Raw genomic sequence first — 23,047 nt, 5'->3', positions numbered from 1 at the left:
ACGCGCTATCTCAGAGTGCCCCCTTCCCTCCTTCCACCCCTCCACCCGCCCTGCCCCGCCCCCCTTCCCTCCTTCCACCCATAGGTGCCGACTCCGTGGGTGCTCCGGGGCCGGGGTGCTCTGCCCCCCCTGCAGCCGGGGGCGCTCGGGGGAGGAGGTGGGGCTGGGGCGGGATTTGGGGAAGGAGTCGGAATAGGGGCCGGGAGGGGGGGGGGTCAAGCCCCCACCGGCAGGAGCAGAAGTCGGCGCCTTTGCTTCCAGCCCCGATCCCCTGTCCCTTCTCCCCCCTCCTGCCCCCCCACCTCGCCCTGCCCCCCTGAAACCTCCCAATCCCCCCTCCCTCAAACCCACGGCCCCAATCCCCCGAACACCGGCGCCCGGCCCCCACAAATCCCCGACGAACCCAAAGGCCCCAAAGCCCTCGGCCCGGCCCCCCGACAGGGACCCCAGCCCCCCACCTCCCCACCAGTCCCCGAACTGCCTCAGCCCCCCCCCCGCGTCCTGCCAGCTGCCAGCGCCGCCCCCCAGCCCATCCCCCAATCCATTAGCGGGGTCCCCTGGGTGCCCGCGTCCGCGTCCGGGAACCGGCTGCATTCGGGGAGCGATCGATGGGAGCCGGGGGGGGGTGGACAAGTGTGAGGGGGGCGCCCTGGGGCCGGGTGGGGGCCGGAGCCCCCCGGAGGGGACGGGCCCTGAGCCCCGAAGCGTCCCGACGGCCTCACCCGGCTCGAATCCCCCCCACGCACCCCTGGGGGGGGGGGGCCCAGCCTGAGCTGTGGGTCAAACCCCTCCCCCGCCCATGCGCCCCTGCCCTGCCTCATACCCTGCCCCCCTTACCCCTCCCCCGGACCCCTCTTCCACCTATATACCCCTCCCCCTCCTGATACCCCACCCCCACCCCTGCACCCCTTCCTCATACCCCTCTTCCCCAATACCCCTCCCCCTCCTGATACCCCACCCCCACCCCTGCACCCCTTCCTCATACCCCTCTTCCCCAATACCCCTCCCCCTCCTGATACCCCACCCCCACCCCTGCACCCCTTCCTCATACCCCTCCTCCCCAATACCCCTCCCCTCCTGATACCCCACCCCCACCCCTGCACCCCCTTCCTCATACCCCTCCTCCCCAATACCCCTCCCCCTCCTGATACCCCACCCCCACCTATATACCCCTCCCCCTCCTGATACCCCTCCTCCCCCAATACCCCTCCCCTCCTGATACCCCACCCCCACCCCTGCACCCCTTCCTCATACCCCTCCTCCCCCAATACCCTCCCCCTCCTGATACCCCACCCCCACCTATATACCCCTCCCCCTCCTGATACCCCTCCTCCCCCAATACCCCTCCCCTCCTGATACCCCTCCCCCTCCTGATACCCCACCCCCACCCCTGCACCCCTTCCTCATACCCCTCCTCCCCAATACCCCTCCCCCCTCCTGATACCCCACCCCACCCCTGCACCCCTTCCTCATACCCCTCCTCCCCAATACCCCTCCCCTCCTGATACCCCACCCCCCCACACGCGCTATCTCAGAGTATACCCCTCCTCCCCAATACCCCTCCCCCTCCTGATACCCCACCCCCACCTATATACCCCTCCCCCTCCTGATACCCCTCCTCCCCCAATACCCCTCCCCTCCTGATACCCCTCCCCCCCTGATACCCCACCCCCACCCCTGCACCCCTTCCTCATACCCCTCCTCCCCAATACCCCTCCCCCTCCTGATACCCCTCCTCCCCCAATACCCCTCCCCTCCTGATACCCCTCCCCCTCCTGATACCCCACCCCCACCCCTGCACCCCTTCCTCATACCCCTCCTCCCCAATACCCCTCCCCCTCCTGATACCCCACCCCCACCTATATACCCCTCCCCCTCCTGATACCCCTTCCCCACCCCTGCACCCCTTCTTCATACCCCTCCTCCCCAATACCCCTCCCCCTCCTGATACCCCTCCCCCACCTATATACCCCTCCCCCTCCTGATACCCCTTCCCCACCCCTGCACCCCCCTCCTCATACCCCTCCTCCCCAATACCCCTCCCCCTCCTGATACCCCTCCCCCACCTATATACCCCTCCCCCTCCTGATACCCCTTCCCCACCCCTGCACCCCCCTCCTCATACCCCTCCTCCCCAATACCCCTCCCCCTCCTCATACCCCTCCCCCGCCCACGCACCCTTCCCCACCTATATACCCCTCCCCCTCCTGATACCCCACCCCCACCTGTATACCCCTTCCCCACCCCTGCACCCCCTCCTCATACCCCTCCTCCCCCAATACCCCTCCCCTCCTGATACCCCTCCCCCAATACCCCTCTCCCTCCTGATACCCCACCCACACACTCCCTGCCCCCACAGCCACACTCCCCGCGTGGCCCCCCCCGTCGTGCGGGGTTATGGGGTAACTCAGGCAGCTCCCCACATCCTGTTGTTCTTTGGGTGTTGGCGAAAGCAGCTGTTGGGCAAACCCGAGTCCGGCCAAGTGGCCAGCCCAAGGAACCAGCTTCACCCTCCAGCCGTGGGGCGGGGGGGGCTAGTGGTTAGAGCGGGGGGGCTGGCAACCAGGACTCCTGGGTTCTCTGCCCGGCTCTGAGAGGGGAGTGAGAGCTGGTGGGTTAGAGCAGGGGGGGCTGGGAGCCAGGACTCCTGGGTTCGCTCCAAGGCTGGGGGTGGGGGGCTGGTCTCGTTGCCTTTCACTGGTTCCCATCAGCCTCCGGCTGGGGTTATTTTTATCCCCAGTAACCGCTTTGGAGCCGTTGGCCCTGAGCTCCCTGCATCCTCCAGCCTTGTGACTTGGGGAAACCTTCTTCCCTAGACCCTGGGGATGGGGGCCTGGGGCTGGAGAAGTCAGGGAGGCCCCTGTCACGGAGTCCCTGGGCGATGCTCTGGAACTGCTCCCCATGAAGCCAGTCAGGACTCTGGGGGAGTCTCCTCTCGGGGAGCAGCCTGTCTGCAGGACACACAGCTCCCCCGGCTCCACCTTCCTGGCTCTGACCTCGGAGCCTTCAGCCTCCTCTGCCCCTCCGGGCGCTTCCCACAGCGAGTCCGCTCAGGCGGGGTCCTGGGGGGGCCAGAGGGTCCTGCCCCCCAACTCCGCAGTCAGACGTGACTCTCAGCCAGCCAGTAAAACAGAGGTTTATTAGACGACAGGAACATGGTCTAACACAGAGCTTGCAGGTGCAGAGAACGGGACCCCTCAGCCAGGTCCATTTTGGGGGGCAGTGAGCCAGACAACCCCGTCTGCCCTTCACTCCATGTCTCCAGCCAGCCCCCAACTGAAACTCCCCCCAGCCCCCCCTGCTCTGGGCTTTGTCCCTTTCCCGGGCCAGGTGGTCACCGGATTCCTTTGTTCTCCAACCCTTTAGCTCTCACCTGGCAGGGGGAAGGGCCCAGGCCATCAGTGGCCAGGAAACAGGGTGTCGGCCATTCCCTGTGTCCAGACCCCTGCACACACCTGCCCTCTAGGGCTCTGCAACGATCATACACCCTTACCCCACCCCCTAGAGACTTAAGAACTGATAGGGGAAACTGAGGCACCCCCACAATATTCGGAGGAAACATTAAGAACAGTCCCACTTCATCACAACCCCCCCTTGGGATGGGGTGGGGGGCTGGGCACATGGGGACCCCTCTCCCGGTGCTGGGGCAGCTGGGGGGGAGCTGGGCACACGGGGACCCCTCGCCCGGCGCTGGGGCAGCTGAGGGGGGGGCTGGGCACACGGGGACCCCTCGCCCGGCGCTGGGGCAGCTGGCGGGGGCTGGGCACACAGGAACCCCTCGCCCGGCGCTGGACACAGTCTGGTGGTCTCCGGCCCCCGGGGCTGTGGGGCTGAGGAAGGAGATGGATGGCAGAAGGGTGGGGGAGGGGTCCCTGCCTTTGATCTGCCCGGCCCAGGGTTAATTGCCGAGCAGAAGGGGCCTGAATGTGGGGTGGGGGACGGGACCAGAGACAGCTTGGGGGCTCCCCTCCCCCCTCCGCTGGCTCTGCCATGTTTAGGGTGCGCTCCCCAGCCAGGGGGCAGAGTGTGGGGATGGATGGGGAGGGGGGGCTGGGATGGGAGTGAGGGGGATTTGGGGGCTGGGGAAATGCGGGGAGTCGGGGGGGGATTTGGGGTAAGCTCAGGCTGTGGGAAGTTCTAGAGGAATTGGGGAGATTGGGGGATGGGCAGGGGAAGCTGGGGGGCTGGAGGCAGATCTGGGGTGCTGGGGTATTTGGGGGAGCTGGGGGGCTGAAGGCAGTTCTAGGGGGCTGGGGTATTTGGGGGAAGCTGGGGGGCTGGAGGCAGATCTGGGGGGCTGGGGTATTTGGGGGAGCTGGGGGCAGTTCTAGGGGTCTGGAGTGTTTGGAGGTGACTGGAGTTTGGGGGAGATGATGCAGAGGGGACCCCTTTTCCTTTCAAGGGTCGTGGTCTGTGGGTCCCCCCATGTGAACCCCACATGCCGGGTGCTGGTGGGGGGCAGCCGGGTGTGACGGGAGGAAATAGAGGGAGATTAGTGGGGAAGGAAGGGGGTGGGATCAAAGCAGCAGGTCGGGGGGGGGGGTTCCTCCAGGGGGGCAGAGCGGCTAATTGGGGTCGGGATCTGAGAGAGAAAGAAACAGACCCGCCCCCCCCCATTCCCCCCCCCCCGCCGGCTCTGCGACTTGCTGAGCTAATTCCCCAACTCCCGAGCCTGGGGGGAGTTTGGAGGGAACCCAGGAGTCCGGGCTCCTGTGTGTGGATCGATGCAGGCTGGGCGGGGCTGGGGAGGAGCCGGGGGGGGGGCTGGTATATAGGGCAGAGGAGCTCGCTGGGCAGCATCACGTCCTCAGCGCCCCGTGGGGTGGAGAGAGACACCCCCACACACACACACCCCGGCCAGTACGATGCTGTGGCTACCGGCCCTATGGCTCGGGCTGGCCACCCTGCCCCACCGCCCAGCCGGCCGGCCCAGCACCCAGCGCCTCAGCAAGGGAGTGGTGAGTGCCCGGACTCCTGAGTTCTCTCCCTGGCTCTGGGAGGGGAGTGGGGTCTGGTGGGTCAGAGCAGGGGGGGCTGGGAGCCAGGACGCCTGGGTCCCCTGGAAGGGCAGTAGCGTAGCAGAGGGGAGCCAGGACGCCTGGGTCCCCTGGAAGGGCAGCAGGGTGGCGGAGGGGAGCCAGGACGCCTGGGTTCTTTGGGAGGGAAGTAGGGTGGAGGAGGGGAACCCCTGTCTCTCTGCCTGATGCTTCGGGTCGGGAATCGACCGGGGTTTCGAGTTACTCCTCACCGCAGGCGCCGGCAGAATGGAGGCGAGAAACCCATTAACTCCTGGCTGCTTCCTCCCCTGCCCCCCGCACCCTGGGAGAGACCCACTGGATCCCAGATCCCCAGGATCCAATCCATGACCCTGCACAGGGAGAGACTCGCTCCCAGCAGCCACATCCCCCTCGGGATCCAGTCTGCTTCCGCCGGTCACCCGGGAAAGGACCGACTGGATCCCACAGCTGCGGGGCACCCCGGGGAGGTAGATCCCAGTCGATCCTGCTTCCACCTGCCTCCGCAGAAGGAGCTGCCTGGTCCCATGTTTATTTGCTGCCCTAGGTGATCCGCTGGGTGGCTGCTTGTGGGATCTACTTGATTCCACCCACCATGTGTGGGATCCCCTCTGTGTCCAAATAGTCAAGGGGATCAGCTCCATCCAATCTGTATCATGGGCAGGATCAACTGGATCCCAGCACTTATTGCCTGGCTCTGTGGGGAAGATCCACTTGATCCTGTACCCTGCATGCCCCCCCCCAGGAAAGCCCCCAACGGATCCCAGACCCAGTGAGGAGAATTGACACGATCCTGCTTTTGCTCATCTCCATGGGGTCAAGTTGCCTCCTCATTCCTGTGGCTGGGATCAACTGGATCCAACAACCTCCTGATCCTGGGTCTGCCTCGGGCACGGGGCAGAGTGTGGACCCACTCGGTCCCTCCACCCACCATGGGAAGGATCTACTGGGTTCCCATATCGTGTGCACCTTGGGAGGGATCTGGTGGATTTGAGCTCCATCGGCCGCCGGTGGGTGGATCTAACGGTCTCTGGTGGGAGGATCCATCGACTCTCAGCTGTACCCAGCTTCCGGGGACGGATCTAGGAGATCCCAGCTCCAGGTGCAAGGGACCCCGCTTGGGGCAGGATTTTGCGGGAGGGAATCGATTGGATCCCAGCACCACTCACCTCCTGGGTTCCCGAGTTCTCCTTCTCCCCGGGAAGGGATCTACTAGGTCCCGTCCCCCTGTGCATTGCAACTGGGCCTGGTAGCTCACCCCATTCCCTTCCCCGCCCCCCATCCAGCAGCAAGCCGGCAGGGGGGAGGCAGAGGAAATGGGGGGGGGCAGAGAAACCCAGGGGGCGTCTGTTTGATCTTTGCTCTCCTCTGGCTGAACAATGGGAGCTCTGAGCCCATGACCAGACAGTGGGGTGCAGGGAGCGAGAGCCCCCCACAGCGCCCCTCCCCACAGCGCCCCTCCCCACAGCGCCCCTCCCCACAGCGCCCCCTGCTGGGAGAGGCCGGGCTGGAGTAGCTGGGAGCTCCCGGCTTCTCACCCTTTCCTTGCTATTCGTCCCCTCCCCCCCGCCAGGACTGGCTGACCCGCTACGGGTACCTGCCCCCCCCAGACCCCATGCAGGCCCGACTCCAGACCGAGGAGGGGCTGCAAGATGCTGTCAGAATGATGCAGAAATTTGCAGGACTGCAGGCGACGGGGATTCTGGGTAGGTGTGGCAGGACGCCTGGGTTCTCTCCCTGGCTCTGAGAGGGGAGTGGGGGCTGGTGGGTTAGAGCAGGGCGGGGCCTGTGAGCCAGGACTCCTGGGTTCTCTCCCCAGCTCTGGGAGGGGAGTGGGGTCTAGTGGGTGGGGTCTGGGAGCCAGGACTCCTGGGTTCTCTCCCCAGCTCTGGGAGGGGAGTGGGGTCTAGTGGGTGGGGTCTGGGAGCCAGGACTCCTGGGTTCTCTCCCCAGCTCTGGGAGGGGAGTGGGGTCTAGTGGGTGGGGTCTGGGAGCCAGGACTCCTGGGTTCTCTCCCCAGCTCTGGGAGGGGAGTGGGGTCTGGTGGTTAGAGCAGCGGGGGCTGGGACCCCGGACACCTGGGTTCTATCCCTGCTCTCTCTGCAGACGACAGGACCCTGGCGATGATGGACCAGCCGCGCTGCTCCCTCCCCGACATCATCGGCACCTCGGAGCTGATGCGCCGGCGGAAACGTTATGCCCACAGCGGCAGCGTCTGGCCCGTGAAGGAGCTGACCTGGATGTGAGTGCCGGACGCCTGGGTTCTTTTCCCGGTTTTCTCCTCTCCCGTCCCGTTTTCTCCTTCACTCCCTTGTTCGCCTCTCGTCCTCTGTCTCGTCTTCTGCCCCCCGGTTTCTCATTCCCTCCGTTTCCTTCCCCTTCCCCGGCAGGGTCCGCTCCTACCCCCAGGCCTCCGGCCTGCCCCGGGACCAAGTCCGCACCCTGCTCTTCTACGCCCTGCAGGCCTGGGGCAACGCGTCGGCCCTGACGTTCCACGAGGCGCCCGACGCCGACGCCGACATCCTGGTGGATTTCAGCCGCTCCTTCCACGAGGACGGGTACCCCTTCGACGGGCCGGGCAGCACCCTGGCCCACGCCTTCTTCCCCGGGGAGCACCCCATCTCCGGAGACACCCACTTCGACGATGAGGAGACCTGGGTCTACGACCCCCAGGCCACGCAGCAGGGTCAGCAGGGAGTGGGGCGGATTGGCGGGGGGGGCAAGGGGCAGGTAGCAGCTCAGGGGGCCCCGTGGGGCAGGGAATGGCATGGGGGGGAAGCAGGGGGTGCTGTGGTGCAGGGAGCAGCAGGGGGCTTGGCAGGGGGTGCTAAGGGGGGCTTAACAGTGTAGGGGATGGGGGGGCAGCAGGGGCTGCTGCAGGACAGGGGACGCCGTGGGGTGGGTAGTGGTGGGGGGAGGCAATGGTATGGGGGGAAGCAGGGGGCACCGTGGGCCAGGCAGGGGCCGGGGGGGGCGTAGTGTCTCTCTTTCACTGTGCCCCCCAGGTGCTGGCACAGATCTCTTCGCCGTGGCGGTTCACGAGTTCGGTCACGCCCTGGGGCTGGCCCACTCCTCCACCAAGGAGTCCATCATGATGCCCTATTACCAGGGCCCCGTGGGGCTGGCCCACCTCTACCAGCTGCCCCCCGACGACGCCCTGGGCATCCAGACCCTGTACGGTGAGCAGCCCCCCCAGGCCCTGCTCCGTCCCCTCCGCCCCTGTCCTCCTCTCCTCCTCCCTTGATCCTTTCTCCTTCTCTCGTTCCTTCTTCCCGGGCCTCGTTCCTTCCTTTGTTCTTCCGCCTTTTATTGGTTCGCTGGTTCTTTCCCCTTCGTTCGCTCACTCCTTCCTTCTCTCCCCGCTCCAGGGAGGAGAGAACTTCGCTCCGGAGAGGAGCCGCCGGCACGGCCCATCCCCACCCAGCCCCGCATCCCCGATCTGCCACCCCACAGACCCACCTGGCAGTGAGTATCGGCTCCCTGGCCCCACATCCCTTCTCCTCCTTCACCCCATCGCTCCCCACTGCACTGAGCCTCGTTCCCTCCTTCCCCGGTGCCTGCCGGGGCCATGCAGCGCACCCCACTTGTGTTTGTCTGTCCCCGCAGGCCCCGCCCACTGGCCCCCGATCGCTGTCAGGCCCATTTTGACGCCATCGCCAACATCCGCGGGGAGGTTTTCTTCTTCAAGAGTGAGTCGCTTCCACCCCTGCCCCGTGGTCTGATTTCATGTGGCAGGGAGTCCCGTGGGTTAACGCCACCCCCACCCCCTCCGGTCTCCTCTCAGGGGGCAGCATGGGAGTCAGTTCAATCTCACTATAATCCCATGCAGCATGGAGTCCCACGGGGTAACAACACATTTTTGTAGCAATCTCACTATAATTTCATGAGGCGGGGAGTCCCACAGGGTAGCGGTGCACAGTTTGGCAATCTGGCTATAATTTGATGTGGCTCGGCTTCCCACTGGCTAACACTGTTTTCTGGGCATCTGTCAAGCTGATCTCTTGGTTAACAACCCAGGTTTTGCACAGCCTAATTAGGGCACATTTCTTGGCGTCATGGGGAGTTGGGCTAATTACAGGTGTGTGTGTTTTTTGTTGGTCACAGTCCACCTTCCCGGGGCAAGAAGTGAAAAACATTGCTGCGAATTTGTGGTTAACATTCTTGCAGCTCTCTGTACATTTCCTGGGGGGGGGAAGTTCTGCAGATTAAGGACATTTCATCACAGTCCGGGGGGGGGGGGGGGTGCTGTTTCTTGGAGGAGGCTTGGGGAGGGGAGAGTTTGCCAAGATAACAGCCCCTCAATGGGAGGTTGCTCTGGAGGGGTGTCCCGCAGGCTAAGTTCACTTTAATGTCCAAATTCATGTAGCGTGGAGTTCCATATGCTAACACTGCTTTCTGAGCCCTTTGGGCAGTGGGAGGGTTGAGGGGGCTCATTTCTGCCCCCCCCCAATGTCTGGGTCCCCTTTCCCTGACAGGGAAGCATTTCTGGAGGATGCAGCCAGCCCGTAACCTGGTTTCCCTGGAGCCAGCGCAGACCCAACGCTTCTGGATGGGGCTCCCCCTGGATTTTGGGACAATCGATGCCGTCTATGAGCGGAGTAACGACAGCAAGATCGTCTTCTTCATTGGTGAGGGGGGGTGACCCCCACATTATACCTCAACCCCCTTGTATCTCCAGCCTGACCCATATGACCGCACAGCCTGCCCCACACTGTAACGCTGCACCCCATAACCCTCATAGCCTGACCCTATAGCCCCCCCAGCCTGCTCCACTGCACCCCATAGCTCCCAACCTGCCCTGCATATGAGCACCCATAGCGCCCCCCCATGACGGGATCCCCAGGGTGCAGCCTGGAACTGGGGTACCGCTAACTCTGCAGCCTGGGCAGTCCCTCACAATGCCCTGCCAGTGACATGCAGCAAACCCCTCCGGGTGCTGCGATCACTCAGCCGTCCGCATGTGGAGCCCCAACATCCAGCTCGATGGCATGAACGCTCCCAGAGCCACTCACGGATCACACACAAAGGCACCAGCCAAATCCCCCCAGCCTTGCCCCCCAGAAATATTCCGCCTGCCACTGAGCTCGACTCCCTGAGTTCGCCACTTCCTCAGGGGAAAGGGGACACGCACCAGCCTTTGTAACCGGAGCCGAGATTCCCCTGAGCATTTCAACCCCAAACCACTGTTCTAGGTAAAACATCAAACAGGTTTAGTCACGACAGGAAGACAGGTTTTTAAGAGATGGGACGGCTCAGGCGCAGAGCTCAGACTCGGTTACGTAAGAATAAACTCGACGTCTAAATGCCACAGACTAAGCAAGATGTCACTCAAGTCGTCTCCCACCCTAGAGGATGGTCCAGGCAGCTCACAGTTGTCAATACGCCGGCTGGATTCCCTTCCCGCCTGGGACCAGTCTCCCCAGTTCAAAGTCTGTGTCTTCCAGCCCATCTTCCAGGGGTTCAGATGGGGAAGGAGAGAGGCCAAGTGGTGATGTCTCCGTCCCTCCTTTATACTTTCTTCCAGCTGCTAGAAAGATCCTGGTTGGGACTCGGGCTTGAGCAGCCCCTGTTGGGTCCATGACCTCTCCAGGGAGTCCCTGCGAGAGCAGATTCCTGTTGAGGGGCCGTCAACACCCTTCTGGCCAGAGACAGGGGCTCTTTTGTCGGTACTGAAAGGCTGGTTGTGGGGGTTCCCAACCTCACAACATATTTCAGTCCCACACACACGGAGAAAAACTTCCGAACTCCCCACCCAGGGACAGCTCACACAACCCAACCGGGTGCTAATGTGCCACAGATCAAGACTTTTCAAACCATCCTTCACAAGGCAGGCTTTGTACCACCCCCGGCATCCTCACATCACAGTGATGAACACAGAGTGGGTTCCCAGCCTGGTGTTTTAAGACACAGAGTGTCACACCTCCGCCCTCTGCAGGAGTGTGAATCACTGACTAATGCAGCAGCTGTGGGCCCAAGGTCCACTTTAGGGTCTGACCGTGCCACTCCCAAGCATCGCTAAACCTTGTGGTATTACCCACAGACGCCCTTGCAAAGTCTGTGAACACGTTGTGGCTCCTCTCCAGTGATCTCACCAGTTAGTAAGTGTGTCTTCCCTGGGCGGCTAGAGAACATCTGTGTAGCCGTGTTAACTAAACTCTTGATCACAGGTCAGTCTTCGCTAGTGTCTTGGTCAGATCGTGCCTTCTGTTTAGACGGTGTGGTTTGCTCAATACCCATCGTGTCTTTGAACGCCTCCATGAACCTCAGCGTGTGTTCCGTTCCTGGGTTTCTTCCCTTCAGTGTGGGTTCTCCAGCCGATCCTCTCCGTGGGGCTGTGGTGCTCTAGGGTGTAGTGTGGGAAGGAGGTCAGGGGACTTTGCATGTTGGCCAACCCGCTGCGGAGCTGTCTGTCAACCGCAGGGTGATGCATATGCACATATTCCAGCTCCCCTCTTGGGGACGGGCGGGGAAGGACCCAGTGCTGGCTCCTCTCCCTAGAGGGCTGTGATCTCTTTGGTCAGAGGTGCCTTTTCCTGGCATCTCTCCCTCATCTCTCCTGTGTCTTACCAGCCCGGGGGAAGCCCTTCTCCCCTCTGCCAGCTGGGTCACTTGCATTCCCACAGACAACCACTGCCTCGAAACTCCCTGCACCCGACTCCTTGGCTGTCACAGGCGTGGGAGCTGCACCGTGGTTTACAGAGACACAGTTACTCTCCAAAAGCCTATCAGGAGCAGCAGCCTGAAGACCTGGATCGGGGTATCCTCTGTCACCCCCTTTCTCTGTCCCAGAGAGGTCAGCCGCCTGACTGCTCCCCTCCAGGAGGTCGGTTACACCGTTCCCAGGTCCCAGGCTGCGTGCACAGATGCTGAACCAGCCACTCTGTCCTGGGCATCCTCTCCCAAGCGACCAGTGAGGAGGCATTCCTGTACTTAGACAGCTTATTCCTTCTCTCTCCCGCTTCCCTGGTCCTTCTCGTGTGAACAGAGAGCAACTCTACCCGAAGTCCGAAGGTGCAAACAATTCAATGTTTGTTGGGATGAACTTCCAGCAAGCTTAAATCCAAGTTCCTTTGTCCTTATTTTCGACTCCCAACTTACTTCCTGTTTGCCTCTAATTTATATAGTAGTATTCTCAGCTGTACCTTAACCAATCATTCTACTGAAATTTACCTAACCCATCCTAACATATTGTAACATAATTCTCTAACCAATTATATCCCACCACCCTAATTAACTTACCCCTATAGCAGACCGAAACAATTAGGGAACCAGACAGATTAGCAATAGACAAGTGGGGGCCAGAAAGATAAACCAGACAGGAATGAGGGTTTCGCACCCACAACTATTGAGAAGTGAGTTCTTGCCAGACTGGGTGCTGTCAACCTAAGTTTTCTTTAACTATCTTTGTCTGGTGGTGATGAGCACTCTCGGGACAGGACCGTATCCTAACAGCCCAGTAGCCCCTTATTTCAGCATGACCAGTCTGGGACGTGAGGATGTGACCGTTCGCGTCCCAGCTTATGGCTGCCCCTGCTGCTTAGCCAGAGGCCTGAGCCTAAGAACAGGGTAGGGTGACCAGACGGCAAATGTGAAAAATCGGGACGGGGTGGGGGGTAATAGGAGTCTATATAAGACAAAGACCCAAAAATTGGGACTGTCCCTATAAAATCGGGACATCTGGTCACCCTAAAACAGGGCCTCAGACTATCCTCATCAGAGAAGGCCCTTGCACAGATTTTCTGTTATACCTCTGCACCCCAAACCCCTGCCCCTGCCCCTGCCCAGAGCCTGCACCCAGCACCGCAAACCCCCTCCCGCACCCCCTCCTGCACCCCAACCCCCTGCCCCAGCCCAGAGCCTGCACCCAGCACCCCAAACCCCTTCCCAGAGCCCGCACCCAGCACCCCAAACCCCTTCCCAGAGCCTTAGGCAGGTGGGGGGGTGGCGGGACTTGGACCCGTTCCGGACACCATCACAATTGATACAAACCTGCTGCCCTGGCTCTGTTGCCTGGTGAAGTGCCACTCCCTCTGTCTGCTGCAGGGCCTCTGACCGGCCAACACCTCGGCTTGTTCCTGGGCCCCTCGTCCCGGCGCTGTGCACGGCTTCCCCTTTGGCCTTTTCTGCTTCCTTCTTCGAGGCTCGCTGGGAAGCCCCGACCTCCAGCTGCTGCAGCTCCCAGGTTTGCTCAGGTTCTTGCTCCTCCGTGCGGTTTGTGCAGCGCTGAACTGGAAACGGCCTCCCCCTCGCGCGTCTCTTTCTGTTCCTCCTTCCTGGTCCCGAAAGCAGCAAACTGAGAATAACCAACTGGCAACCGGCTCTTGGCTGGTCTCAGCCACCGCACTCAAAGCCTCACCTCAAATCTCCACACCAGTGTACGAAGTGCAAGTCTGGCTGAGTGCAAGCTGTGTGTTTCACCCCACTGGGCCGGGACCCCCGGGGTGCAGCCTGGGGCTGTGGGACAGCCGGGGCCCCGAACTCTCCAGCCTGGGCTGTCTCTCACAACGCCCTGCCAGTGACACGCAGCAAACCCCTCCAGGCGCTGCGATCACTCAGCCATCCGAAATGCGGAGACCCACACCCAGCTAAACTGCATGAATGCTCCCGAGAGCAGCACCAGCCAAACCCCCAGCCTTGCACCCCAGAGATATACCGTCTGACGCTGCTGCAGACTCTTCGGCCACTGCAAGCTCGTTAATTAGTTCCTCAGAGGAAAGGGGACGCGCACCAGCCTTTGTAACCGGAGCCGAGATTCCCCTGAGCATTTCAACCCCAAACCACTGTTCTAGGTAAAACATCAAACAGGTTTAGTCACGACAGGAAGACAGGTTTTTAAGAGATGGGACGGCTCAGGCGCAGAGCTCAGACTCGGTTACGTAAGAATAAACTCGACGTCTAAATGCCACAGACTAAGCAAGATTTCACTCAAGTCGTCTCCCACCCTAGAGGATGGTCCAGGCAGCTCACAGTTGTCAATACTGTGACGAAGTGGGACTGTTCTTAATGTTTCCTCTGAATAGTGTGGGGGTGCCTCAGTTTCCCCTAGGCAGTTCTTAAGTATCTAGGTGGTGGGGTAAGGTTGTATGATCATTGCAGAGCCCTAAAGGGCAGGTGTGTACAGGGGTCTGGACACAGAGAATGGCCGACACCCTGTTTCCTGGCACCTGATGTCCTGGCCCTTCCCCCCTGCAAGGTGAGAGCTAAAGGGTTGGAGAACAAAGGAATCGGGTGCCCTCCTGGCCAGGGAAAGGGACAAAGCCCAGAGGAGGAGGGGCTGGAGGGAGTTTCAGTTTGGGGCTGGCTGGAGACATGGAGTGAAGTGCAGACGTGGTTGTCTGGCTCACCGCCCCCCAAAATGGACCCAGCTGAGGGGTCCTGTTCTCTGCACCTACAAGCTCTGTTTTAGATCATGTTCCTGTCGTCTAATAAACCTCTGTTTTACTGGCTGGCTGAGAGTCCTGTCTGACTGCGGAGTTGGGGGGCAGGACCCTCTGGCTTCCCCAGGACCCCACCTGGGCGGACTCACTGGGGGAAGCGCACGGAGAGGCAGAGGACGCTGAATGCTCCGAGGTCAGACCCAGGAAGGGGGAAGCTGGGTGAGCTGTGTGTCCTGCAGACAGGCTGCTCACAGAAAGGCAACTGCCCCAGAGTCCTGACTGGCTTCGTAGGGAGCAGTTCCAGAGCATCGCCCGGGGACTCCGTGACAACTGGTGGCAGCGGTGGGATGTACTGCACCCCGTGGACGGCGCTTCCTGCAGTAAGTGACTGGGGAGCAGTAACACGAAGGGGGATTGACGGGGACCAGGCCTGCTGAAGGCTCAGAGAAGAGCGGTTTCAGGGGCGGTTAACCCCTGGGAGTGTGTGACCAGAGAGAAGGACATTTGCAGTAACAGGGTTCCCCTGGGGATTGCAGCGAGCGGTCCCAGGGGCGGAGGAGTCTGCAGCTCGACCCTGGCAAAGAGGGGTGACCTCGAGAAGGGCTGGCACACTAGGGGTTCTCCCTGGAAACCGTGGGGAGCTGAGAGCACACAGGCCTGTGAGTCCACAACAACCTGGGAAGAGCGGAGTGACGGCCTGTCACCGTCTCCTTAAGAAGGACATTGTAACCCTGTGCAGAAAGAGAGGGTTGAGCGTTGGAAAGTTCACCAAAGCAGAGTTAATCGTGCAGCTGGAGGAGGATGACCGCTCTCAGGGACAGATTCCTGACCCCAAATGGGGCGATAGCAGGATCTGGGAGCAGCGGGAGTGGGAGCCAGGCATCCCCAAGACTCCTGTCCCCGACCAGACGAGGGTCTTCACGATCGGGTTCCCCACCGGGGGATCGGAGATGGACGGGATTGGAGCTGAGTCTGAGAGAGCGAGAGGACTGTGAGAGACAGCGAGAGCCCGAGAAAGAGCTGCAGAAGCAGCAGCAGCATGAACTGGCGGTGGGGGAGCGGAGAGGCCTAGGGGACCCTCCGGGGTGAGTGGGGATAGACCCCGGGGTGCCAGTTCCGCAGGGAGCCTCGAGACTAAATCGCTGCCCCTGGTTAAGGGGGGTGGCGGGGATGTGGAAAAGCCCCGGTGTCTAGCTCCCTTGCTGGGTCCCAAGGCCACAGACTCCATCAGCCCGATGGGTGGGGAGGTGGACAGGCTCCCACTCCTGACCCCAACCTATATGTCTGTGTGGAGTTTCCTGGGGCCAGGCCCCTCGGACCCCCGGGGGAGCGGAAGGTGATGGTCAATGGGGAGACATTCCTGGGGTGGCGAGATCCTGGGACAGAGAGAACTGGTGTCAGGCCCTGGGTGGTGCAGCCTCAGATGCTGAGGGGCTGGGTGAGCTGGGTGAGGGTCCCAGGGACGAAGCCCCTCGCCCTGCCTATGGCCCAGATCCCTGTGCAGACCCAGGAGGGGTGGGGCTGGCTGGTCGTTTGGGTTCTCCAGGATACGAGCTGCGAGACCCTGTTGTTGGTGACTGTGTCTCTTTGGGACAGGATCCAGGCCCTGCTCCTGTAATGGCCAAGGGTTTGAATTTGAATCCAGGGAACCAATCGGCGGAGAGGGAAATGGTCAGTGAAAATGCAGATGACCTGGCTGGCAGGGGGGAGGAGCGGCTAGGCTCAGGCTACCTGCCTGCCTGTAACCAGACCCCTGGGGCTGGGTGGGACAGAGAGATGCTCCCCGCCCCCCTTGCACACCGGAGAGGGGGCTCAGGGGGCTCAGGCTGGCTCTGATGCAGTGAGGAAAGCAGGGAGCTCCCTGCCTACCCCACTGGGACAGCCAGGGCAGCGCTGAGCACGGGGGGAGCTGAGACCCCAGCTGAGTGGGGGAGACACAGGCAGGGCAGGGGATCTGTGGGGAGTGGCAAGGTGCTTGGTAAGGAAAGTCTGGATGAGCCCAGGCAGCCTTGTGAGCTGATGGCTGTGTCTAGTCAGCAGTGTGGGAAGGCGAGGAGAGTGGAAGATGAGAGTCCCTGGACCTTACCTGGTACCTGGGTGGAGAATTGTGACAGTGAAGGAAACGTGCCTGTGTGTGTCAGGGGTATTGACTTGCCTATGGAGGGAGCTACCCTGATCTCCAAGCAGTTGTCTGTGACCAGCCTTGTGTGCTGGGACAAGGGGAATGAGATCCCAAGTTGTGTGTCTGGGAAAGGAGAAAGTGTGTCCGGCTCTTCTTGGTCTGTGGAGCAGACAGAAGGGGCCTTTCAGCCTGTGATGGTTGAGGGTCGTGCAGTTGTCTCAGAGCTGGTTCTGGATTCAGCTAAAGCCCAGGAAGGGAAGGGTCCTAAGTTTGTGTCTGCTCGGGAGAATGGCCCTGTAACTAGGTCGCATCCAGTTAGTGTCTATGTAAAATCCCAGAGACCAGACAATTCTGGTGCTTGTATTTTGCCTGTTGCTAGTGTGTTGTTGGAAAGGGTGGAGCAACTCTGTCTAATCAGGGTGAGATCCTAGCCAGGGCACAAGGAGAGCATGAAGGTGTGTGATCGTGTTACCTACTGAGGGTGTGGAAACCTGTAGCAAGAAGGAAAAGATTCCTGAACTTGTGTGTGGCAAAGGGAAGGAGAATGCTTTAGCCTTTTATCTAGGAAGTCTGTAAGTTTGCCTGAAAGAGGATTGTGTAGGAATCCGCCGGATGGGCCAGAGGTGATTCTGGATGTAAGGGAGACCCAGAAAGAGTCTGTTGTTGCTCAGGAAAGTGTTCCTCTAGAGCAAGCCCTCGGTGAAGAGGGTAAGAGCAGAATTTCTGGGAGGGGTGAATTGTTGCATAGAAAAGCCCTAGGGAAAGGAATCCTCCTGGAGTCTTTGCAAGCAGTTGACTGCCACTGAAGGGGGTGAAAGTGATTTAATCCAGAAAGTTTCAGTTCCTAACAGCCAGAAATTTTCTGTTGTGAATGGATCCACTGACTTTCCTGTTGAAAGATCCAGTGTGGAGAGCTTTGAGAAGGTCTCAGATGAAGTGAAAGCTGCTAAGAAAGATAAACAGTCCTATAACCAAGTGGCTGTGTTTGGCCAGCTTGTTGGGGAGAAGACCCAATCCCAGTTTGACCCCCTGGGGTTTTGGGGTGGCCAAAGGGCACGGGCCACATAAACCTTCCCACATGCGGCCTGTGAGTGCTATCGACCACCCCCGACCTAAGGGAGGGTGTGAAACTGGAAGGGCCTGGTGTAACTCCTGCCAAGGAATGGGAGAGATGCTGGGGCATCCATGGGAACGTTGGTGGCTTCGAACTTCCCCAGGTCACCGGGTAAAGTGACCCTGCTCAGTTCGGTCTCGAAGGGGGGAGAGATGTGACGAAGTGGGACTGTTCTTAATGTTTCCTTCGAATATTGTGGGGGTGCCTCAGTTTCCCCTAGGCAGTTCTTAAGCATCTAGTGGTGGGGTAAGGGTGTATGATCATTGCAGAGCCCTAGAGGGCAGGTGTGTGCAGGGGTCTGGACACAGAGAATGGCCGACACCCTGTTTCCTGGCCACTGATGGCCTGGGCCCTTCCCCCCTGCAAGGTGAGAGCTAAAGGGTTGGAGAACAAAGGAATCAGGTGACCACCTGCTCTGTTTTCACTAACAAGGTCAGCTCCCAGACTGCTGCGCTGGGCATCACAAAATGGGGAAGAGATGGCCAGCCCTCTGTGGAGATAGAGGTGGTTAGGGACTATTTAGAAAAGCTGGACGTGCACAAGTCCATGGGGCCGGACGAGTTGCATCCGAGAGTGCTGAAGGAATTGGCGGCTGTGATTGCAGAGCCATTGGCCATTATCTTTGAAAACTCGTGGCGAACCGGGGAAGTCCCGGATGACTGGAAAAAGGCTAATGTAGTGCCAATCTTTAAAAAAGGGAAGAAGGAGGATCCTGGGAACTACAGGCCAGTCAGCCTCACCTCAGTCCCTGGAAAAATCATGGAGCAGGTCCTCAAAGAATCAATCCTGAAGCACTTACATGAGAGGAAAGTGATCAGGAACAGCCAGCATGGATTCACCAAGGGAAGGTCATGCCTGACTAATCTAATCGCCTTTTATGATGAGATTACTGGTTCTGTGGATGAAGGGAAAGCAGTGGATGTATTGTTTCTTGACTTTAGCAAAGCTTTTGACACGGTCTCCCACAGTATTCTTGTCAGCAAGTTAAGGAAGTATGGGCTGGATGAATGCACTATAAGGTGAGTAGAAAGTTGGCTAGATTGTCGGGCTCAACGGGTAGTGATCAATGGCTCCATGTCTAGTTGGCAGCCGGTATCAAGTGGAGTGCCCCAAGGGTCGGTGCTGGGGCCGGTTTTGTTCAATATCTTCATAAATGATCTGGAGGATGGTGTGGATTGCACTCTCAGCAAATTTGCGGATGATACTAAACTGGGAAGAGTGGTAGATATGCTGGAGGGGAGGGATAGGATACAGAAGGACCTAGACAAATTGGAGGATTGGGCCAAAAGAAATCTGATGAGGTTCAATAGGGATAAGTGCAGGGTCCTGCACTTAGGACGGAAGAACCCAATGCACAGCTACAGACTAGGGACCGAATGGCTAGGCAGCAGTTCTGCGGAAAAGGACCTAGGGGTGACAGTGGACGAGAAGCTGGATATGAGTCAGCAGTGTGCCCTTGTTGCCAAGAAGGCCAATGGCATTTTGGGATGTATAAGTAGGGGCATAGCGAGCAGATCGACGGACGTGATCGTTCCCCTCTATTCGACATTGGTGAGGCCTCATCTGGAGTCCTGTGTCCAGTTTTGGGCCCCACACTACAAGAAGGATGTGGATAAATTGGAGAGAGTCCAGCGAAGGGCAACAAAAATGATTAGGGGACTGGAACACATGACTTATGAGGAGAGGCTGAGGGAGCTGGGATTGTTTAGCCTGCAGAAGAGAAGAATGAGGGGGGATTTGATAGCTGCTTTCAACTACCTGAAAGGGGGTTCCAGAGAGGATGGCTCTAGACTGTTCTCAATGGTAGCAGATGACAGAACGAGGAGTAATGGTCTCAAGTTGCAGTGGGGGAGGTTTAGATTGGATATTAGGAAAAACTTTTTCACTAAGAGGGTGGTGAAACACTGGAATGCGTTACCTAGGGAGGTGGTAGAATCTCCTTCCTTAGAGGTTTTTAAGGTCAGGCTTGACAAAGCCCTGGCTGGGATGATTTAACTGGGAATTGGTCCTGCTTCGAGCAGGGGGTTGGACTAGATGACCTTCTGGGGTCCCTTCCAACCCTGATATTCTATGATTCTATGATTCTCCTGGCCCAGGAAAGGAACAAAGCCCAGAGGAGGAGGGGCTGGAGGGGGTTTCAGTTTGGGGCTGGCTGGGACATGGAGTGAAGGGCAGACGGGGTTGTCTGGCTCACTGCCCCCCAAATGGATCCAGCTGAGGGGTCCTGTTCTCTGCACCTACAAGCTCTGTTTTAGACCATGTTCCTGTCGTCTAATAAACCTTCTGTTTTACTGGCTGGCTGAGAGTCCCGTCTGACTGCGAAGTTGGGGGGCAGGACCCTTTGGCTTCCCTAGGACCCCGCCTGAGCGGACTCGCTGTGGGAAGCGCACGGAGGGGCAGAGGATGCTGAATGCTCCGAGGTCAGACCCAGGAAGGTGGAAGCTGTGGGAGCTGTGTGTCCTGAAGACAGGCTGCTCACAGAAAGGAGACTTCCCCAGAGTCCTGACTGGCTTCATGGGGAGCAGCTCCAGAGCATCACCCAGGGACTCCGTGACAAATACGCCGGCTGGATTCCCTTCCCGCCTGGGACCAGTCTCCCCAGTTCAAAGTCTGTGTCTTCCAGCCCATCTTCCAGGGGTTCAGATGGGGAAGGAGAGAGGCCAAGTGGTGATGTCTCCGTCCCTCCTTTATACTTTCTTCCAGCTGCTAGAAAGATCCTGGCGGGGACTCGGGCTTGAGCAGCCCCTGTTGGGTCCATGGCCTCTCCAGGGAGTCCCTGCGAGAGCAGATTCCTGTTGAGGGGCCGTCAACACCCGTCTGGGCAGAGACAGGGGCTCTTTTGTCGGTACTGAAAGGCTGGTTGTGGGGGTTCCCAACCTCACAACATATTTCAGTCCCACACACACGGAGAAAAACTTCCGAACTCCCCACCCAGGGACAGCTCACACAACCCAACCGGGTGCTAATGTGCCACAGATCAAGACTTTTCAAACCATCCTTCACAAGGCAGGCTTTGTACCACCCCCGGCATCCTCACATCACAGTGATGAAGAGGGGGGGTTCCCAGGGTGCTGTTTTGAGACAGAGTGTCAGACCCCCCCACAGCCTGACCTCCCACAAACCCCCCAGCTTGCCCCACAGAACACTGGACCCCATAACCACCCCCAGCATGCCCTTCTGCACCTAATAACCCCCCCAACTTGACTCCCCAGCCTGCCCCCCACTCTGCCACCCTCCATACTGACTCTCCACCCTCTCTACAGGGCAGCAATTCTGGGTCTTCACTGACACCCGGGTGGATCCAGGGTCTCCCCACCCCATCACCGACCTGGGGCTGCCCCCGGGGGTCACGGTGGAGGCAGCCTTCGTCTGGGGGCACAATGGCAAGACCTACTTCTTCGAGAACTCCCACTACTGGCGCTTCGACGACCGAGCCGGAAACGTGGAGCCCGGGTACCCCAGATCGCTGACCCTCTGGAAGGGGGTGCCCCCTGGGCTGGATGACATCATCAGCTGGAACGATGGTAGGTGGCATTCCCAGCGGCGGGCAGTTCCCCAGGCTAACGCTGCTTCTCAGGCGGGCCTCCTTTGCCAACACAGAGCTGTGCTGACTGGTGTCCAGCTCCCTCTTGTGGCACAGAGCGGTATTGCGGGGCCACCCATCTAAAGTCACCCCTGCAGCGAGTGCCCTGGTTCTCATCTCTCTCTCTCTCTCCTCTGCAGGAAGCACGTACTTTTTCAAGGGCACCCAGTACTGGCGCTTTCTGGGGGGCAGCGTGGAGGCTGAGAGCGGGTACCCCAGGTCAGCCCCCCAGGACTGGATGTACTGCCAGGGCTCCCCCACTGCATCTCCGGCCCCAGGGCCACGGGGCGGGAGCGGGAAGCCTGGAGGTGGCCAGTGTCTCTGCAGTGGGGCCCTGCCAGGCCCCCTGCCGGCCTTCCTGACTTGGACCCTGGCTCTGGCATGGGCCCTGCAATGACACCTGCCATGCTGCGCCAATGCACTTTACGCCCTACCGTATCCCACCGCTGGCACCAGAGGGCAGCTGTGTGCAGTATCCCACTCTTGCCACCAGAGGGTGCAGCATGCCCAGGCGAACAGGAGAGTGGGTCGGCGGAGCACTGGGGCTATCTGTCGTAGTTATTTCTCGCTTGCCCCGTTTGCTGGGTGCCGGAGCCGGGGGGAGTAGGGGCGCCGCGGGTTAATGGGAAGGCCGGGCCGGGGGGCAGCGATGGGAGGGGGATCGAGGGGAGCCCGTGAAATTGTCCAACCCAGGGTTTTCTAATAAAAGCCAATGGAAACAGCTGCCTGGTGTCTGGATCGGGGCAGGGAAGAGGGTTGGATCGGGGGCAAGTGGGGAGGCGGGAGGGAGCAAATGGCATAGCTTGGCCAGCTGGTGGGTGTGTTTGTGTGCGCCCCCTGAGCTGCCCACCCCCCCTCCCTCCCACGCCCTCTCCATGTATGTGCCCCTCACTTGCCTGCATCCCCCTGCACCCTTCCATCCATCCCTCCCCCCACACGCCTGCAGCCACACCCCCCCCTCCAGCCCTCATCCATCCACCCCCCCATCCACCTCCACACACCCCTCCATCCATCTTGCCCCACACACACCCCTGCCCCCAGCCAGCCAGATACCCCATGGATCTGGCTTGGGGTGCTAAAATCTGTCTCTGTCAGGGGGGGTCTTTTTGTTTTGTTTATTCTGGGGGGGAAACACTTGCTGGGAGGGGCACTGGGGAAAGGGGGTTCAGGCACAGTAAGTGGCAGGGGGATGGGTACAGGGCTGCAGGGGGATAGGGAGATGGAGGAGAAGGACAGGACAGTAGGAAGAGGCAGAGAACAGGGACTGAGGAAAACATGGGCATGCCAGGATTGGGGTGGCTGAGCCCCCTCCCTGCCCCCCGTGAGCCAAGCTATGGGGCCGGGTGGAGCTGAAACAGGCCCCAAGAACTCACTGGGGTGAGGAGCTGAGGCTGGGCATGCTCGCTGCATGTCCCAGGCTCCCCAGAAAAAGCTCATTCTACTGCTTTGAGCCCCACTGAATCTCTGGTCAAAGTGGGGCACAGCTGGGGCTCCCCGGGCCTCGATTGCTGGGTTTCTCACTCATTTTCTGCACCCGCAACTCCCAGTTACACTTGCTGTTTATTCCAACTCGCCTGCTGTTTATTAATTAGCTCATTTGCCTTTAGGGCGGCCCAGATATTTCTTCTGACAAAACTTCGCTGCCCCGGAGCAGCTGTGGTGGGAGGCCCATTTAAAATCGTGTTGCTGCTAAAACCCACCAGCATTAGAGTGACTGAGTTCCTGGAGTCTGTCTAGTTAACTTAACAAAGAGGGTTAAGGGGTGACTTGCTCTCAATCCATAGCTACATGGGGAATATTTAACAGGCTGGGAATTATTTGGGGGCCATTCTCTGG

The 23,047-nt window shown here is 60.0% G+C and overlaps 1 protein-coding gene across 2 annotated transcripts in view; it reads left to right on the top strand.

The window, feature by feature from the left end:
• Positions 1-21,834, top strand: part of MMP25 (matrix metallopeptidase 25) — a 30,489-nt gene extending 8,655 nt beyond the window's left edge. The window contains exons 1-10 of one of the 2 annotated variants that reach the window (XM_073346348.2): positions 4,543-4,958; positions 6,589-6,721; positions 7,122-7,257; positions 7,406-7,701; positions 8,021-8,194; positions 8,384-8,480; positions 8,622-8,704; positions 9,491-9,643; positions 20,892-21,152; positions 21,352-21,834. In XM_073346348.2, coding sequence (XP_073202449.2) covers positions 4,866-4,958; positions 6,589-6,721; positions 7,122-7,257; positions 7,406-7,701; positions 8,021-8,194; positions 8,384-8,480; positions 8,622-8,704; positions 9,491-9,643; positions 20,892-21,152; positions 21,352-21,608 — 1,683 coding nt within the window. In that variant the 5' untranslated portion in view covers positions 4,543-4,865 and the 3' untranslated portion in view covers positions 21,609-21,834. Of the gene's footprint in view, positions 1-4,542; positions 4,959-6,588; positions 6,722-7,121; positions 7,258-7,405; positions 7,702-8,020; positions 8,195-8,383; positions 8,481-8,621; positions 8,705-9,490; positions 9,644-20,891; positions 21,153-21,351 lie in introns of those variants that run through there. The other variant, XM_078853068.1, reaches the window with a different exon arrangement.
• Positions 21,835-23,047: the final 1,213 nt, after the last annotated feature.

The sequence above is a fragment of the Lepidochelys kempii genome, chromosome 6, assembly GCF_965140285.1.
Source record: "Lepidochelys kempii isolate rLepKem1 chromosome 6, rLepKem1.hap1, whole genome shotgun sequence".
NCBI lineage: Eukaryota > Metazoa > Chordata > Testudines > Cheloniidae > Lepidochelys > Lepidochelys kempii.
Note: the sequence above shows the minus strand (reverse complement) of the source record. Positions and strands in the feature narration are given on the sequence as shown.